The 16021-nt window shown below is 38.9% G+C and overlaps 1 protein-coding gene across 1 annotated transcript in view; it reads right to left on the minus strand.

Annotated features, from left to right (window-relative positions):
• The window catches only part of suclg2 (succinate-CoA ligase GDP-forming subunit beta), a 113054-nt gene that overhangs the window by 38500 nt on the left and 58533 nt on the right, over window positions 1-16021 (minus strand). Inside the window, exons 6-9 of the mRNA XM_032513560.1 lie at window positions 15916-16005; window positions 14525-14621; window positions 10712-10873; window positions 8500-8642 (exon numbers count right to left, since the gene is read on the minus strand). Of these exons, the coding sequence (XP_032369451.1) occupies window positions 8500-8642; window positions 10712-10873; window positions 14525-14621; window positions 15916-16005 (492 nt within the window). The remainder of the gene's footprint in view (window positions 1-8499; window positions 8643-10711; window positions 10874-14524; window positions 14622-15915; window positions 16006-16021) is intronic.

Consider the following 16021-nt stretch of genomic DNA (forward strand, 5'->3'; position numbering starts at 1 on the left):
TCACAGTGAGTCACGGCAATGCCAATAAAGTGGTTTTAAGTGTGGTTACAGTTTTTTAAAACTTCACGCAGACAGTGTTTGTAGCGATATGACATTAATGGAGAGGCAAAAGTGGTCACGGTGCGGTTAACTTTGCACTTCCTCTGAGACTAGCAGGTGCAACAGGGGCTTCTATGCCCTAATGCCTGAATGACAGGCTGAGGTTGTAAGGCAAGGAAACTTTATTTCTACAGCACCTTTCAGCAAAAAGGCAATTCAATTACATGCCTTTGCAATTAAGTTAGTTCTCCATTAGTTCAATGTTAACAACAGGGCAGTCACCACCCATTAACCTGTCTTTGTCATATATATTGTATAAACATAATACAATAAATATGTGTAAGGCTGAACTAACAAATTTCTTGCCAATGGAATACTTGTAAAAATGTAAAGTAATAATATATACTATTTTGCATGCTTATATGTTACTGAAATATGAATCTGACATTGCCAGACCTATCTTCATAGCGCTGTGGAACAAGGCCTGGCGTCACCACATAAACACATAAACACTCTGGGTTGTTTGCATTTCTTTAAAATCAATCACAAATATCTTGCGGGGTTCGAAGTTCCCGACCAAGTTACCAACTGTTACATTACTAACTTCTTTCCAGCTCACTATTTCCAAAGATATCACACTTGTAGGTCAAGTCAACTCATCCCATCACTTCGACATAGGTTTTGTGGGATTGTGAGAGTCATGTTAAGTCACTTTGAGCTGTCCTTTTCACAGCGTTGAGGTGCATTTCAGGTTGCTATCTTGCTGAAGAACTCAAATGCTCAGCTGGCCAAAATCCGGGTGGCGTGGGACACTTATGAGGTGTGCCATAATAGACTTGTTCTTAGACTGCTGTGACCCAAGACCATGAACTCCATCACCACTAAATCAAACTAAATGTCGATTGCGACATTTGGCAGCAAGGAACACTCTGAAAGAGGAAGAAACAGCAAGTGTGTAAAGAGTAGATTGCATTATTACAAGAGAAAATGAACTAATTAAGTATTCATTTGCAATATTGTATTAATTTTAAATAACTGAGAACCAATAATGTGGAATGCAACAAAAGACTAGACAGCAGTGAAACTAACTTAAAGTGAGCAGCAAGGGAACATCTATTTATATACATTGCATCTATTGGACATATAGTGAGAACAAATATATGATGTATATATAATGTGTCTAAATCTTACATTGTTGCTTCATCAACAGACATGTAAGAATTATTTAAGTTGTACTTTTCTAAGAAATAGGCTAGAGCTGTTTATCTGATATGTCCATCTTATACATGGGTTTCTGAGTTTGGCGAGTCCATCCATTGTGGATCAGTTTATAGATGTGTGCTTCACGAGTTTTCAACTTTTGTCCTATAGCTGCAAGACGTTCAATGGACAGCCCTAAAATCTAGACCCACACACATACAAACCAACAGTGTATGCTCAAACCAAAAAAATCCACACAATAATATATACAACTAAAGAGTTTGTCTATGTGACAAAAAAAGAGTTTGTCTATGTCTCACACACACACACACAATCCTGCTACTGATGACATTTCAAGGATCAGGTCAGTGCCCTGTGTTAGTGTAATAGCATTCGCTTCCTACATTGTTGCAGTTATTTTAAATGTACTAGAGAGCAAAAGAGGTCCCAGGATGGACAAAAAACCAACCCTATATATGTCACTAATGCTCACTTTTAATGCACTGTAAGCAAATCTGCAGGAAAACCATTATATGAGGTTGAACCATTCTCTTATAATGGCAAACCAATAAAATGACCTGCACAGCATATAACTGAAAAAAGAAATCCATCACCTGGAGAGCCAGTTCTCCCTGAAAGCACACAAACCCACAAACTTACAAGCAATATTCACTCTTTATGTGGCCTGGCCTCAATATGGCAGCCCAAGTGTGTTAGCTGGACTAAGTACTTGTCCCTCCATGGCTGGCCCCCTATTTAGTACTTGTGAAATATTCTGCGTTCTGGGAATGAACTCCATTACCGTGGTAGCTTGTTTTTTCCTTTCTCTCCTTTTCTCAGAAGCTTTGCATTGCATGTGTTTATAACACAGGAAACCAGCATTTCCCAAAAGCCCTCGGCTTTGGGCAGACAGGTGATTTCTTTCCCTCTAATGTAACACCATGGAGGCTATAGCATCACGTGATTTTTATGATTAAAAGTTGTTGGAGTCCCTGGGGGAGCATGCGTGTGCAGATGTGTGTATTATGTGGGTGCAACAGTATAAGTATGTATTTGCACCTATTTGGGTTTCTTCACAGTGACTGAATGAGCTGTGTGATTTTCCATCGCAGACATGTGATGTAACACCCGAAGGACAGCCCTGTAAAATAGGTCCCCTTTCCTTCTTTCCTGTGCAGTGTGCAGACAGGATGCAACACTTTTCAAAACACATGTCTGTGGCTCACCTGGCTGGGACCAGAGCTACTGCCTTACTGTGACTCCATACATGTTTAAGCCTAATGTACATTGACTCAGACTCTAAATATGGAAGAAAAAAGGCAGTGCCTGGGCTTCTTTGAGGTTTAGCTTGCAGGCATGACACTAAGGGAAGCTCCTCACATTGACTTCAACAGGATTTAGCTAGATGAAAGCTTACAGGGGCAACAAGAGAGATGCAAAGAGCCAGAGAGAAAGAAAAATTAGAAATAGAAAGGAGAGGATGACAGACTGGCAGGAAGACACACTGGAGCACCGCTTTAAATGTTCAGGTATGTATCATCACCACGTAAGTTGCGTTTATTGTGAGCGTTCATCATGCCTAGTTTACTAACTCTGGATTTGGCTGCGATGTTTAAATGTTTAAACGTGACGTTTTAAACCAGGACCCTTTAAGTGTTTGGGGTGGTAACCCCAAAAAAAATTATCTGCTGAAAATAAAGAAGTTTCTTTCTCCATGCAAAGTCTCTGGGAAAGGTTTTTCTGGGTCAGATGGGTGCAGTTCCACCGTTGACCGCTAAGCCCATGGTTGCATTGAGACATGGCGCTGTTCCTGGGGGCTTGTGTGGCTGCTTGACAAGACGACCTGACGTGACGTAGGGGCGTGGCAGTATTGACAATTCCAATTTTTAATCTAAAGCGTGACACCTTAGAAATTTAACCCCTCAAAAATAGTGTTTTACCCCCTGTAGAAGGGGCGGGTTTGGATTGGAGTAGCGGGGGTTAAAATTTGTACTGAGACATAAAGGAAAGGGTTTTAAGGGGAAACCCCAAATTTGATTTTAAAGCGAAAAAATAAAGCTAAAAAACACAGGAAATTTAAAAGGGTTTGGGTTTGGAGGAAATGGGGGACAGGAATAAAAAACCCAAAAAACCCAAAAAAGGGGTTTAAAAATACAGGGAGAATAGAGGGAAGATTCTTTCTCCTCCTCTCTCTCTCTCTTTTCGCTAGGGGAGCGGGAAAATATGTTTATGATCAAGCGTGATTTTGAAAACAACATTAACAAAAGGGGCTTTAGAAAAAACCTCATGCTGCCCGGGGGGAGGTCCCCAGGGGAAAAACTAATGCAAATGTGTCAATCTGTGACTTTACCCCCTCATTTTTCCCTTAAACAACGCAGCAGCCGTTATACAAAGGGCAGCATGCAACAAGCTGCAGGGTAAAAACCCCAAAGGGAAGCAAAAACCCCAGATGACATTTTTAAAATTGTAAAAGGGATTGGTTTTATGCAACCCCAATGGGGGGGTTTTTACAAATGCCGGGTTTAAATATCTAACCATGATCATAAAAGAAAGTGGTGAACAGACCCCCAGCTCCCAATTGGTTTTTAAAAAGGGCTCTATTTTTTTCTTAAAGATGTTTGGGTTTTTCCCCATTTTTTTGGGAAACCACAGAAACACAGAAAAATTGAGCATGGGAAAAAGTTTCCAAGCGATGGGAAAATGTGACTCTGGCCCTCTGCCAACAGCATAAATTTAAAAACACACGTTTTGAAAAGGGAAAGACTTAATTACCTAAAAAATGTTCGAGTGTGTGGGATTACTGTGAAGTCTGAAAAAAGGACGTTTTTGGTTGACGGGTAAATCGAAAACCCAAAAGCTATAGCAAGCAGCCCAACTAACCTCAAAATTTAATCTCATAGGCCACCCATATAGGAAACATAAAAAAATTAAGCGTAGCACTATGACTTCGTTAAAATTCAAGTTGATAAAAAATATGAGTTGAACAATACGGGATTGAAAAAAATAGAACATTTAAAGGGTTGACTTTAAAATGGGAATTAACCCTTTAGTTCAAAATTTTTTTTTTTTACTTTTAACAAGGGTAGGTAGTGGGGAAAGAGGGGGGAGAGAGGGAAGCTCCCATGGGTTGTTGAGGCGTTTAAAGAAAAAACAAAATTTTAAAAAAAAATTGTTTTAAAAAGGGCCCCCTTTTTCTTGGCTTTTTGGGGGAAAGGGGTTTAAAATTGGGGGAAGGGGGTTTTGGTTCCCAAAAACCCAAATTTTTGGCAGGGATAACCAGGGGGGGTTTAGATACCCAAAAAATTGTACTCAAGTAAAAAGTACTGTTACTTAGTTTTTTTAAATCAAGAAATAGTTTTTTTAAACAAATTATTTGAGTAAGAGTAAAAAAGGCTTAAGGGAACAAACAATCAATAGGAGTAATTTTGAGAAACCCGTCGGATTATTTTAACAAAAGCACCCAATCGGGACCGACAAAAATACAAAATAATAATCTTTGGGCCCCAAAATTTATATTTTACCCAAATCAATGAAATAAATAAAAATAAATTTAATTAATTTAAAAAAATAGCTTAAGTGAAGGATTGTACTTTAAATTTTTAGATGGAACTGCATGAAAAAAACCCAACTGTTTTAAACCTAAAAGCCCAAACATTAAAAAAGGACGCGTAGAATCCCAAAAGGGGAAAAAAAAAAGTAAAAAGTTCTTTGGAGCCTGATTGTGCGGAGTAAGGTACAGTTTTTTTTCACAAATCTATTTAAAGTAAAAGTAAAGTATAGTGAAAAAAAAACTACCCCTAGAAGTAAAATTTTTCAAAAATTACTCAAGAAAATGTAAGGAGAAAATTTGAAACCCTTTTACTCCCCACCTGGGAGGATAATAATATTTTTTGGTTTAGGGGGGCCCCTTATAAGGAATAAAATCAAAAACAAGGGTCTTTTTTAGAAAAAATCAAATTTTTTTACCCCCATAAAATTTACAGAAAACGGCCTTAAGCCCGAGTAGAAAATGGATGTTGAGTTGGACAAAACATTCATCTGCCATTTTCTTTATGGCACAGGCACAAAGCATAACAAGGTTATTTGGCTGTTGGTATTTGCTGCCTGCATCTGCTTCGTGCCTACAGGTAATGTGAAGGAAACCTCAATAAATTCTGTCATTCTGTCAACAGACTATTCTATATGTGGATATGAAGAAAGTGGAGCTATTTATTTTAGCAAGAAAATAAATATGTCCCTGGTTAAAAAAGCCAGGGGCTGAAATTCAAACAAAGCTGAATGGTCTAGTATACCCAGCTGAGCTACTCGCACAAATTTAACACACACACACACACACACACACACACACACACACACACACACACACACACACACACACACACACACACACACACACACACACACACACACACACAACACACACACACACACACACACACAGCTTTATGATTCTTTTTTTCTTATCCCAATCATTTCACGTTGCCTTTTTTTCATATGTTGTTCCTTACTTCAAATACAGTATGCCCATTTCAACTCTTGCTTTTCTTTCATAGAATAAAAATGTTAAAGGTAATGAATGCTGTAAAACTAGATACTAGAGATATGAGCAAACAAGAAAAAAGAAGGCTTTGTCATTGTCTCTGCTATTCAGTGCCAAAAGTACACTCACATCACTTCCACTCTGCGGCACAATGAGCCTGAGACATCAAAGCGGAGACTGAGAGGGAGAGAGCGGTAAAAGACGGAGGGAGGGAGACAACAGTGTAAAAGCGACTAAGGGAGGAAGACTGAAAGAAAAGACAGACATCAAACTACCTGTTTATGTGGAAATGTATGGCGCTATTACAGTGGGATATTTCCTGCTATACTACCTGCCCGGCTGCTTAATGCACTTCTGTCTCTTCCACAGCATATAAACCATTCTAATCTTCCCAAAACTCAAAAGGCACAATACATAACATATACTCATGTATGCAGCAGAAAATTAATGCTATTCCCTAGAGCCGCTATCAAACTCATTTTAGGCAGTACCAATAGTAATAAGCATCATCATAATATATGCTGTCCAAACTATTGGCTGAAAGAAGGAATGTTTTAAAATAGGTTAAACAATAATGATGTGAAATGGAGTGGTCCGTCTGCAACTTCAAACAACATTTACAATGTTAACTAAGGGTTAATTTGCCTTGATGATTGCCTTGATATTTAAGGAAAATAAGCAGAACAATGCTCTTAACTTATTGTTACATGAAATCAGTTATTTTTGCCTCATCATATTCACCTATCCTGTGAAATAATTTTAATTTCTGCTCATAGTTTTGAATTTGGGAGTGGTAACGTGAAAAAAAACGAAAAAACAAAACAAAATGCAAATAAGCAGCCCCCTCTCTCACTCTTATTGTGAAATGATTAACATTCCCTCCACAGATCAGAGCAGGTTTCTCAGCTCCCCTGGTTGAAATGCTAATGGTGCTTCCAACCTAGTTTAATGTCAATCCTATTCTACTTTTTTTTCCCCTGTTAGGGAGGAGCTCTCTGTCTCTATTTTCATACACAGCAGCAGGAGGGACAGACAGCGGGCTTACACCCCCATCTGGATCTAGGGAATCAGCCCAAGACAGAAAGTAGGAGGAACAGGAGAAGGGAGGTGGAGGATCCTCTCGTCCATGCAGAGTGTTTTTGGGGAGAGTTTAATGAATACAGACTTTAAAACCTGGTTTGGCCTCTGCAGAATGCCACCTTTTAAAAGTCTTCAATATTATAATGCAGATGGACCCATTCCAGAAGAGAGTGACAAGTTTTCTCTTCTCCCTTTCTCTCCCCTTTTGATCACAATAATTTTTGTATCCACCATAATCTTTTTTATTGCCCCCTACAGACCATTGAGTTGTATTTACTAGAGACCGAGTAGAATCTACACACAGTGGCTATCCGAGTGAGGCAATATATCACTTGCAGGGAGTGTTAAGGTAGGTAGGTTTTTAACATTCATCTATAAAAGGTTGCCAAACTGGTCTGTTCACTGCTGTGCCATAAATAGGAGGCAGAACTCTTTAAAAATGCTACAATTTCCATACTTGCACAAGTAACACTAAGTCAAATGAAAAAACCTCCAACGGAGTATTAGGTTTAGATGAAATTGAGTTTTCAACTGGTGTTATATTGACTAAATATATATTTTAAGAGCAGACAGTATTACATTCAATATATCTGTATAAACAGCTTCTCCATGGTTTCTGAATGTTTAAATTTAAAAAAAGCTAGTATTATTCTAGCACGGTTAGAAAAGCAGACGTGTAAAATCAAGGGAAAGTGTTGAGTTGTGAGATGCCACCTCAGTAGATTCACAGATTAGTAACTTGTACTGTAAAACTATGGTTGTATATGATAACTCCCAGGTGTGTAGATATGATTTCCTGCAAAGTCAAATAAGCACGTGTAAATAAAGATCAAAAAGGGGGTCAGAAAACTGAATTGGTATTAAATGCCACTCTGTATTTCAACCATGCCTCGCCAGAGATGCTAACACAGAGGCAACCGGAGATCAGTCAAGGGATGTGGGAGTGACAGCAGCGGGGGAATTAGCGGTGTGACTGTCAACACACAATCTGCACTGCAGTATTGTTACAAAGCTTATATTGTTTAGTTTAGAGTTATTAGCTTTCTGAACATAGAGCTGAATCACTTGTAAAACACCCCGAGCTGCCGCTCATCCTGAGCAGCAGGACTTTCAGAGGCATGCTTTGAGTTAAATTACCATTCATATGAGTTGCATATGAGTCTGTGCTGTGTGAATATACATATGTACATGTGTGTGTGGATGTACATGCGATAACAAGTCGTTATGGGTTTCATTGCAGTACAGAACATTAATTTATCATCATGCAACTGCAACTGAAAATGATGGCTTATAATCACAAACGTTCCCTCAGTGAAACATTGATACCAAGGTCTAGCATGGTTTCAATTTCCTTGCGGGAGTCATCCCAAAAGGATTAATAAAGAGAAGTCTAAGTCTAAGGTCCCTAGTCTAATGAGCGCTTTTGTCTTAGTGACAAAGCGCTGACCAGACAGACAGGGCTTTATAAATGTGCTAGGACAAGATCCATGACTGCAACATAAAAGACAGGTGTTTCTTCATTTTGTATTGACTTTTTCTTTGAAGATGTATTTTTTAATAATGGACCAATGTGGCTCATGTACTAAATTGTTACAATCAAGCAAGAAAAAAAGCACAGTTTTTTAACACGTTATTCCTACCTTAGGGTCAGCTGTCAGCAGTTTAAAAGCCTCGTAAACCTGTCTCTCTTTGACTCCTCCCCCCAGGTCCAGAAAGTTAGCCGGCTTTCCTCCATGCAGGTCAATGATGTCACATGTGGCCATGGCCAAACCGGCTCCATTCACTGTGAAGGATTTACTATGTCAGTTCAATTAATATACAAAATAAATACTGAAATATAGAGGAAAACTAAAATAGGCAACATATATTTAGCCAAATGGAAGGTGCATTTTCACAATTTATGAGTTCAGGTGTACCCATTTTATATGTTGATTGACAAATATTGGAGATGTATTTGAAAGATGTAGACAGCTAGAGTCCAAAAGGATACAGAATTGGCAAATTTCCTCCTGAACTCGTAAGCATTAGCTTCAGGCAAATTTATCACAGCTACAAGGGAAAGGCATTTTATGCAATTAAAACATTTGTGTACTCATTTTGAATTATGTTGCTAGAGTACTCGAGTTGGTTACTCGCATAACCAATTGAGATAGCCAGTAAAGTGATCCCTACTGGTCCTGGCTAACGGCGCCATGCTAACCCTGCTAACTGCTAACGTTAGCGGAGGACCAGGCAATCGGGCCACGGCTGTTTACAACGTGTTCAGTGGGACGTAGCCGACAACGATTAGTTATTTTAAGCCAGGAGAGGGGGCTGTTAATCGGAAAGAGAGGACCGTGTGTTTGCAGTTCAGCGATTGGTACAGTAACTCTAAGCCAATAAAGTGTGTTAAATCGTGTGGAGAGGATGGCAAGGTAGCTAACGTTAGTGTTATTTTTAGTTGTTCCTACTGTAATTCTAAGCTGAGGAAGTGTGTATGTCTGTCGGGTGGTGAGGACGGCAAGGTTGTTGAGTTTTTAGCGGTTCCTACCGAAAAAGTGAGTCTGTCAGTTGGGAACAGAGCTCCCCATGAGCACGGGCTTTTATGACAGTCAATATAGGCAGCATCTAATGTAAGCTACTCCGCTGTGCTGGGAATTAATGTCTGGCTATGTGAGACAAGCGTCTAGCAACATTGTTGTAGACACTCTAGTCTCAGAGTGGCAACCTCTGTTAACTTTGAGTCTGGGGAGGAGGGGGTGACGACTCTCTTCAGTATTTTGAATTGCAGTAACTACTTTATACACAAGCTGTCAGTATTACATATTGCACTTTGAAGTGTAATAAAGTTACATTCAGTCCAGACAAAAGAGGAAAGTTTGACGCCAACAGCCATGCGTTAATTAAAATAAAATGGCCGATGCTAAAGGAAAGATGACGTGTACTGTACAAACACCCACAAAGGAATCCAGCAGTAAATTATTAACCAAAGAGCAAACTGCTGAAAGAAATGCCACACTTAAAAACTTGAGAATCTGTTGGAAATCTTCTAATCAGGAATTTGGAATGCCTCAAGTCGAGCAACAGAGAGCGAATTTGATTATGATTCGACTACCGACTTTGAAAAAAAAAGAGTGTTGATTAAAAAAGGTTTTTGCTATGCTGTTTTGCGGCCAGTGTCATCATTTAGCCAACTGCCAGCAGTTGTGCGGGAGCCAAGTGCACAAAAATGTCTTACCTCCTTTGGTTTAGTCAAGCTGAACTTGTGTCCTGGCAAGCTCCCCAACCGAGGTCTCAATAAAAGGGAAATTTGCGTTAACAGCTGTCACTTTGGTGGCTTACAGAGCTCTCAAGGAAGCTGCAGGGCCTTAAAAGCTGTTGTTACTTTAAGAGAGGCTGGGAGTTGGGGATGCAGAATGTGTATATGTATGTTTGTCTGTGTGTGTGTGTGGGGGGGGTTAGCACTAACAGACATCTAATGTGTTTATGATGCTACGGGGCACGACGCAAGAGCACCTGTTAGTGCTGCTGTACACTGTAAAAGCTTTGATTTATGACAAGAGAGGGGGGCTTTAATGAGAATGCTAACAATCTGGCTCACTGGAGACTTTCTGGGCGGATTATAGCTAATTAGAACGCATTGGTTACGGCAGCATTCCTTCTGGAGTCCTCAGAAAGCTGCTTGTAATGTGGACTGGAGAAGAGCCCAGGCTGCCTTTGACTAAGTTTTTAACTGTGTCCGAGCTTTTCACTTATGTGACTTAAGAGACGCATTAAAGCCTTATGCCAGGAGGGGTTTGATTATGGGAGAAATCATTTAATGGTTGGCATGTGTGCAGGAATGAGTTCTGCTACGAGGTTTTGTTTCCATACCAAAGCAGGCGATATTTCCGTCCAGTCCGATATATTTGAGGTCCCACTTGGCTGCCTCCGTCTCTGTAGGGTCACTCTCAGTCATGTCGTCCATGGCAAACACAGCTTTCTGACGGAACTCGGCATTGTCGTCAAAGTTGATCTTAGCATCAAAGCAAACCACTAAAGGAATGAGGGGATAACAAAAAAGATAGAATTAGGAATGAAGATAGCAACGAGGAAACACAAAAGTGAGAGGAGGGAAATAGGGAGATGGCAGGCAAGGAAAAAGGGAAGAGAAGAAGGACTTGAGACATAAAAAAACAACTAACTATCATTTCCAAAACCTGAAATTAATTAACTCAGGGGTATCCCCTTGGCATACTGGTCTTAATTATTTCACAGGTTGGCTCACTAGATTTTGACACTGCCTCTGAGGGATAGACCATTATAGTAAATGGACATTTCCCTTACACTTCAAAGAGCGTGCATTTCAAAGAGTCCACGCATTAATTAAGCTACCTGGAAAAATAGCAGTCAAAAAAATAATAAATTAGTTGAAGGGCTTTTTGTATACACAACCCTTAAATAGTGAATGTAACTTAATGGAACAGTTTGACATTCTGAGAAAGTAAGTTTAGTTGAGAAGAGTGATACTATTGTCATCGGTCAGTGTTGCCTTTATAGTAAATATGTAGCTGGAGCCAGCAGCCAGCTTAGCTTAGCTCAGTAGAAAGACTGGAAATAGGGGGAAAACACCAACCCCGGCTCTGTTCAAAGGTAACAAAATCAGCCTACCAGCACCTCGAAAGCTCACAAACTTGTGCTTCATATCACGTAAAAAAATCGATAAAATAAAATATATATATGTATGACAAAACCATCACATTTTAGTGAGGGTTAGTGAGACTATTTTGTCATTACATACTGTAACTCTAAATAAAATTGCAAACGTTTCCACCATTTCCAGTCTGTGTGCTAAACTTAGCTAACCTAAGCTGCTGGTGCTAGTCTCAGATTTACCATAGAGATATGAGAGTAGTATCAATCTTTTTTTCTCAAACTCATAGCAAACAAGCAGATTAGTGTACAAAATGTCTGACTTTTAATTCAAAGACAATTAATTCCAGCTAGTCTTTAGCAGGCTGCGATCCGTTTTTAAATTTCTGTTTTACACATCAGAAATTTGTAAACTTTCAGCCATTTAAAATATAACTATTACGGTACTTTCTCTATTGCTATATGTGTCTATAATTGTTTTCTTCTAATGAATAGCACATAGCAGGTAAACAGATGGCTAGATCATCAAAATGTAAAAAGGCACCACATATGGAAAAACGGAAATTGGCTTTAGTACACAAAAAGAGAAATGGAAACAAAACGCGTACATAGACAAACGATACATGCAGCAGGCGCACCTTCTCCTGGGACTGGGGAGTAGACATCCTGTGTCCTCCTGCTAAAGTCGCATTCCTCCTACACAATTCCTTTTGTTTTTGTTTTGACATATTCATTATTGCAGTCCATATACAAAATAAATTAAACTATTACCAAATGAGACAAAAAAAAGAAGAAATTCCACCCTTGATAAATTTTCCTTCTGTTTAATGCCTGCCGAAAAATAGCAGCGCTCCCTTGTGACATGTGAACAAATGGAATCGAAAGAATGAGTTGATTTTAATGTGAGGCTTGTCTGCAAAGCCTGCTTCAATCACAGCCAATGCTGCTTCCTGCTGCTAGAAAGGGAAATTCATACTTCTCTGCGAAAATTCACCGTTTGATAGGAGTCATTTTATTTATTAATTTTCATAAGAATACATGAAACAACAAACCTTCCTTGTCAATCTTTGATAAAGCATACTTTGAACAAGAATCTGATATTGAGTAGAGTAAATGACATCAAAGAAGTGATGCATCTTCAGCGTATTGTAATACATCTCTATACAACACATCCCAGTCAATCTGTGTTTGGCGCCACAGACAATACAAACACTCTTATTTCTCTAGGAGAAAAACAGAGTTCAGTACAAGTTCAACGAAAGCAGCATCACAACAGCTAGAATGTTTCGCGACTACGTATAATGTCTTTCTCATCTGAATTTTGAGCACATGAAATGTTTACCTGCTAGCCTCCAACTGTGTCATGTTGTGCAATTTATTGTGTTAAGTGACAACTAGGGACTGAAATAGACATTTCTTTGTTAGTCTTTAATAATTCAAGTGTTGTCTTCTATTAGGGAACACTAAAGACATGGAAAGGGAGTAACACATGCAGAGACCATAGAAACTGCACTCAGGCAGGCTTTGAGCCCATGGATTGAAGCCGGACCCATATTGTACCTATGGTGAATGGTGATCCAAATACAAAAATGAAGCCTGGTATCAGCTTCTGATTGTGGAATCAGTAATTAAAGAAAAACTAAAAACTAACTAAAGAAAAAACAAGGATCAGCTTTCAGCTGTTCTTGGAGACAATTTAAAAAGCAGACAATGGAACGTGTACATAAAATTCTATTAAACATTTAAAACTTGTTTTGGACAAATCATGTGGGAAGGTTTAAATTGACATGTGACAATTCTAGAATTGCTTTTTAATGCAGTGCAACATAGAGAAAGTCACTTGTTAAGAAAAGGCCAACTGCCTATTTAGACCTCCATTAATCTTACATTAATGCCACTTTTACACAGCCTTTAAAGCATAACAATGATGAGCTGAAGGTCTGGCTTCAGCCTCACTGTGACAATTTCTATTCAAAGAAAGAGTTGTCTGACAGAAGAGACATTATTTATTTCTAGACTGCACAATAAATGTATCCTGCATCCAATAACTTAAAGTTAATTCAACAGACTGAACATATATCAGGCTAGCCTGTGCTACTATACAGACAGAGAGTTGAGGATGGAATTGTCTTAACCTTTTGTTTTCTTTCTATAAAAGACAATCCATTTTTCTCTCCTAACAGCAGAACTCCAGGTTAGTGTTACCTAAGCATTTTTGGTCCAGCTTATTGTTAATTATCAGAATTAGGTCGATTTAAAACTAGAAGACATAATTCCTTTAAGACACAAAAGGTAAGTGAATAGTGGAATGCATCTAACAATTATTGATTTTCGAATAGGGTAGTATTGGGATTTACTTTTTTTTTTTAAAGATACAAAGGCAGTTGGGTTTTTATCTGAAAAAGCTCATTTTCCAACAGTGATGTGTAGCAATTAAGTAGCACTAAGTACATCAGTTGAAGAGTTTTGTTTTGTTTGTTTTTTTTTGGGGGGGGGGGTTAGGGTTGCTGCTGAAGAGTACTTTCTTCTTTTATTAAAACAATGACACAGAAATTAAAACTAATTCAAATTTAAGCGATTTCAATGACTTTGAAAGTCCTGATGTACAGAAAAATGAATTTAAGCACTCAGTTTATTAGATGATTCTTTTTTGTTTTTTGTTTTTAGATGTATCTTTGAGTGGTTACTCTTTGAAAACCATAGAGTAAATGATTCTGATGCCTTTAGTTAATCATCAGCAACTAGCAAATGCTATGAATATGGAAATGTCTGCTTCCTGAAGCCATTTGGTTTTTGATCTAGACAAAGTCATGTCAACAAGAAACTGACGTCAATGTGTTGCAATTACAGTACACTTCACATTCTTAAATGCATTCAGACCCCAGGAGATAGTGTGCCTGTATGCCACAGTCAGTGACTAATAGGTGACTGCGTGTTCGTGCAAAAATGTACGGGATTTAAAGTGTTGAAATATTGCAAATGCTTTTTGGAACAGTTGATGACAGGGAATAACACACACACATGCACACACGCACACACTCCACAAAAAGGTACCTTGTCCTTCGGGGGTTTCTCCAAGAGGATTGACTTCTACTTGAGTGGCGTCGACTTTCAGGAACAGATCATAGAGCCTCTTAATCTGATCTGCTGCCTGTGAGATCCACATAGGACAGTAATTACCTGATGGTTCGGCTCTGAGCAGCCGGCCCCGCCAAGGCCGCTCAGCCTTCCACACAGGCTACATGAACGTGGCAAATCACCTTCAACATCACACTGTCTGAGAATGCTTGCATGAATATGTATGTCTCTGTGCTGGAAGGTTAAATGTTTCTCTTCTCTTTTTTCAAAAAGGTGTAAGAACTGGCAAATAAAACATACATTATAGCACATACTAATGTGGCTACATACAGTACATATAACATCATAATGCAATTTTAAGTAGATTCCTTCTGGCTGAAGCCTTTTTCATTGGCATTTACAATTTACAATTGGTATTGTACGGGCAAAAGAGGAACACAGTCAGTGGATATAGCAACATAGAACATTTAAAGCACCACGGTCAAAATCCCCATTTTAAAAGCATTCCAATGTATCTCTCTATTATTGCAACTGTTGTAGCTGTAATTACCTCTGGAATTAAACGGACTGGCAGCTGACTCTTAGCAACCAAGGAAAAGCATACTGACAATGCAGAAACGTAACCAATCACTTTCTATTTATCTCCTTGCCTTTTTAAAATCAATGCCTATTCCGTATCCTGCCATAAAGGATTGCATGCAATTCAATGTGAATAAAGGTCAACACATCCTTGACTCTCAGTTTGCTTCTCAGAAGCAGATTCACTTGTCTGTTTTATACATATTCCATGTGCTGAGATTCTGGGCTAATCTGATTCATCATGCCTGTGGAAAATAAAACATTAGTGATCTGATGCCAAGAGACAAATGGCTTTGAAATTAACTATATTTAAGAACACATATTCATTCTGAAAGTGAACTTGGAATGTTTCTGTAGTGTTCTTCGTTGGCCTCATTTTACTAGCTATTGCTGCCTGAGCAAGATTTGTAACACTTGAGGTCACTGTACTCAAAATTATAGACTGCCCATTGGGATGAGTATGCCTCTAATTGCATGATTTACGCATAAAATCAAGGCATCGAGGCATGTTTTTATGAAATAATGGTACCATTAGCGATGTCAGCACCCTCAGCCTGGCAAAGCGCTGTGTGTCACTGCCAGAAATATGACAATAGACCACCTGGCAAGTGAGTCTAGTGTAATGACACTTCACAACTTTGCGGAAAACAGGAAACTAATAATAACCAAAGCTTGGTCTGCTTGTCAATGAGAATACACTTGTCTTTGCATATGTGTATGTGTCTGCACTGTAGATTTTCCTGCCTCTTCTTTGCATTGTGTCATAAAGCATTCCGTGCGCCCATTACCTGTCTCTGCAGAGGTCCTTTGAAACCCAAATTAGCTGCCATGCACAGCGCCTGGTCGTCTCGTACACCTTCAAGTATATCTATGACTTCCTATAAGATTTGCAGT

Source organism: Etheostoma spectabile, chromosome 4 (assembly GCF_008692095.1).
Source record: "Etheostoma spectabile isolate EspeVRDwgs_2016 chromosome 4, UIUC_Espe_1.0, whole genome shotgun sequence".
Lineage (NCBI taxonomy): Eukaryota > Metazoa > Chordata > Actinopteri > Perciformes > Percidae > Etheostoma > Etheostoma spectabile.